Genomic DNA, 3,435 nt, shown 5'->3' with positions numbered 1-3,435 from the left:
ACACACACACACACATATATATATATATATATATATATATATATAAATATAATTTTTTTTATTTATTTTTTTTATTTTTATTTAGTATTTAAATATTAAATAATAAAATGTTAAGATTTGGTAATTTTGCAAAATGACTAAATCTTAAACTAAAATTGAATGGTAACTGAGAATATAAAAATAAACAAATTCAAAATATTAATAAAAATCCATGATGGTACTATCAATATATGTCAGGACAATTAATTGATAACTATATTTTCCGAAGCATTTATTATACATTTTCTACTTTTGAGATCTTTTGAGAGTGTTAAAAATAGATATTATCTAGAGTTAACAATATTTAATTCCATTTATAATCAGAAGTTATCATTTAATTATTATAAAATTAATTATTATCACAAATTATCAGCTGACTACTCATCTTTTATTGCTGTAATTTCCAACAGGGTTAAATAAAGTAGATTCCACAATACCTTTCAAATCTAATCAGTCAATGACTTTTTGTTGCTGCAGCACGAATCAGAAATACTCCCGTTTCCAAACTCAGAGAAGAGTTTTGTGCTGCCTGAAGAGATCATACAGGAAGTCAAGGAAGGTGAGCCGCTCTTAGTTTCTGTCTTGTGATTTACAGTTGATCCACTTGATTTTACTGATTTACTTAAAAGCTCTTTTTGTCTTTGTGCAGGTAAAGTAGGATCTGAAGACGAAGTGAAGGAGGAGTTCAAAGAAGAAAGTGACCCACCTGCAACCCATGAAGAAGGTTCTCTTCTCCTTCGCTCTCTTTTTTTTCTCATCTACTCACCCCTTTCTTTTTTCCTTTCCCTCTCTCTCTCTTTTTCTTTTTGACGAAGCCGTCTATTAAAACCTGCGTCATTGCATCACTTTTTTTTTTTCTGGATCGTTCTCCCGTTGGCGTGAAGCTCAGCGTGGCTCACACTGGTCATTTGTGTCTCATTTTCAAAGGTCTGGGTCCCAGTATGGCTGGCCAGGATTTTGCGAGGTATGGACAGAAGAAAACGTTTCGCTCTGTTCCAAAACTCCAGCTTGAGCTCAGTACAGACCAGCTCATTACCAGAGGCCTCTGTAGACAGCCTTCAGAGACCTCTGACCATGTGCGTCTTTCTCTCCGTCTTTCTTTCGCTGTCCTTCTTTCTCTTTTGTCTTTTTTTATGTGTTCTGTGCACCTTAGCTTGTTATTATTCTCTGTGTATGAAGCACGGCATGTTGAGGGTTTGCTTGGACAGGTTTGTTGAACAGCAGCAGCAGTTTTATATGATAATGAGATCCCTTGCAAGTTCACCGGTTTTTCAGAAATTTCCAGTCACAAGGTTGAAGAAATAATATACACTGGTTCAGCCTTCAATATGAAAATTGTTAGTTGTTAAAGCAGACAGTAAAATTTGGTTATTAAAATCTTAAACATATAATTCTAGGCTTGAAAAGCATCAGAGATACAAGTTCTGTTCCAAAACCTGGTGTTTTGCCCCATACTTATTGCCTACATGGCATATCAACTTTATAAATGACTGATTTTGAACCCTCTACATAGGCAGTGGTGTGCAAATAGCACAAACAAAGCACACTCAGAACTTCAGTAGAGTCAGTCAGTGTTGTGTTTGCATGATAACACTATAAGCCAATAAGCATAAGGTGTGTTCAGTCAGAATTATCATAATTATTAGATATTTTTCATGTCAAAAGTTTATTGTCTTGAATAGATTAAAAGTCAGCACATTCTCACAGTTTTCATTTCAGATTCTTTAGAAAGCAATACTTGAATTCTTAAGAAGGCAATTTGTGCTGTCACGTCAAAACACACAACTTTAAGTAGGCATACAAATAGCGACATACAAATAGCACAAGAATGTTGTGTTAGCATGTTGCTAACAATACAATAAGCTTATAAGCACAAGGTGTGTTCACGTTATTTCAGAATTATCATAATTATGAGTGTATTACTTGAAAAAATCATTCATGTCCTCAATGACTTGTAAAAGTGGAATTTTCTGAGAACTCAAATATGTACAACCTGCTCAACATCATACACAAGCACGCAACTAGCAATACGATACTGTGGATTTGTCTATTGATGACGCAAATTGCACAGATTAATTTTGCCATTAATGGTGTTGCCAAGATTCCGAGTCGGAGGACGTGAACAGCTCTGAGTAGAACTGCGGTAACTACAACATGGTGTGAACACAACAATATACAGGATACACAAATATAGGTTCAAATACTGAATGGAAATTAAAACCATTACCATTTATCTTGCTTTGCCTGTCTAGGATTTTGCACTGCACATTGCAGTGCATTAGGGGATTCCTTTTCCACAATGCTGTCTTAATATTCGGCTAAAATGTAGGGTTTGGAACAGAGCGCCAGTATAGTACCTGCTACTTGAAGTAACTTAATGGATAGATTTTGGATTATTGGTGAACTACCTGCGAACGAAGGCTTAAAGGAATAGTTCACCCAAAAATGAAAATGTTGTCTTCATTTACTCACCCTTGTGTCATTTCAAACCTGTATGAGTTTCTTTCTTATGTTGAACACAAAAGATGTTTTGAAGAATTTTGAAGAACCAAACAGTTGTTGGTCCCCACTGACTTCCATAGTTGGGAAAGAAATACTATGGAAGTCAATGGGGACCATCAACTGTTTGGTTACCAGCATTCTTCAAAATATCTTCAACATAAGAAAGAAACTCATACATGTTTGGAATGACATAAAGGTGAGAAAATGATGACACAATTTTCATTTTTGGGTGAACTATCCCTTTAAACTGTTACATTTTAGTAGTGGTCATGTGTATGACTTAGCTATTTGCCTTAGGCAAGGCAAGGCAAGTTTATTTATATAGCACATTTCATACACAATGGTAATTCAAAGTGCTTTACATAAAAGGAAGTTAAGTAATCATAAAAAAATTAATCACAACAATAAAACAAGGAATTTAAAAACTTTTAAAATGATTAAAAAATGTATTTAAAATGAATTTAAAACAGTTAAAAATAGAAAATGATTATATATAAAATACAGTGCAATCAGTTCGGACGTAGCACAGAGCTCATTCAATAAAATGAGCTCACCTTAGACAATGGTGAGCTTTCAATAGCTCATAAGCACATTTATAAAATTTGAAGAAGTTTTTAAGTGACTTTATTAATGTGGAAAATGGTGAAAATAATACTTTATTAGTACCAGAGTAGGGATGTTCATTTTGGTTATTTTTCCTAACCGACAACCGACGCTCGTTAACCGATTATTAACCGTTAACCGACAAGATTATTTTAAATTAGAATTTAATGAAATTAGAAAGGATACGTGTCTGTGACCCGTTAAAAAATACTAACATTTGTTTCCCGGGGATTAATTTTACATGCGCAAAAAGCAGCAAACAACAGAACATGAGGATTCACATGGCCATCA

At 34.0% G+C, this 3,435-nt stretch overlaps 1 protein-coding gene across 2 annotated transcripts in view; it reads left to right on the top strand.

Annotated features, from left to right (window-relative positions):
* The window catches only part of LOC107724191 (MRG/MORF4L-binding protein-like), an 11,218-nt gene that overhangs the window by 3,448 nt on the left and 4,335 nt on the right, over positions 1–3,435 (top strand). The window contains exons 3-5 of one of the 2 annotated variants that reach the window (XM_016533006.1): positions 517–598; positions 689–763; positions 967–1,003. In XM_016533006.1, the coding sequence (XP_016388492.1) occupies positions 517–598; positions 689–763; positions 967–1,003 (194 nt within the window). The remainder of the gene's footprint in view (positions 1–516; positions 599–688; positions 764–966; positions 1,004–3,435) is intronic. The other variant, XM_016533007.1, reaches the window with a different exon arrangement.

This window comes from Sinocyclocheilus rhinocerous, unplaced genomic scaffold (genome assembly GCF_001515625.1).
Source record: "Sinocyclocheilus rhinocerous isolate Xijiao unplaced genomic scaffold, SAMN03320098_v1.1 scaffold184, whole genome shotgun sequence".
NCBI lineage: Eukaryota > Metazoa > Chordata > Actinopteri > Cypriniformes > Cyprinidae > Sinocyclocheilus > Sinocyclocheilus rhinocerous.
Note: the sequence above shows the minus strand (reverse complement) of the source record. Positions and strands in the feature narration are given on the sequence as shown.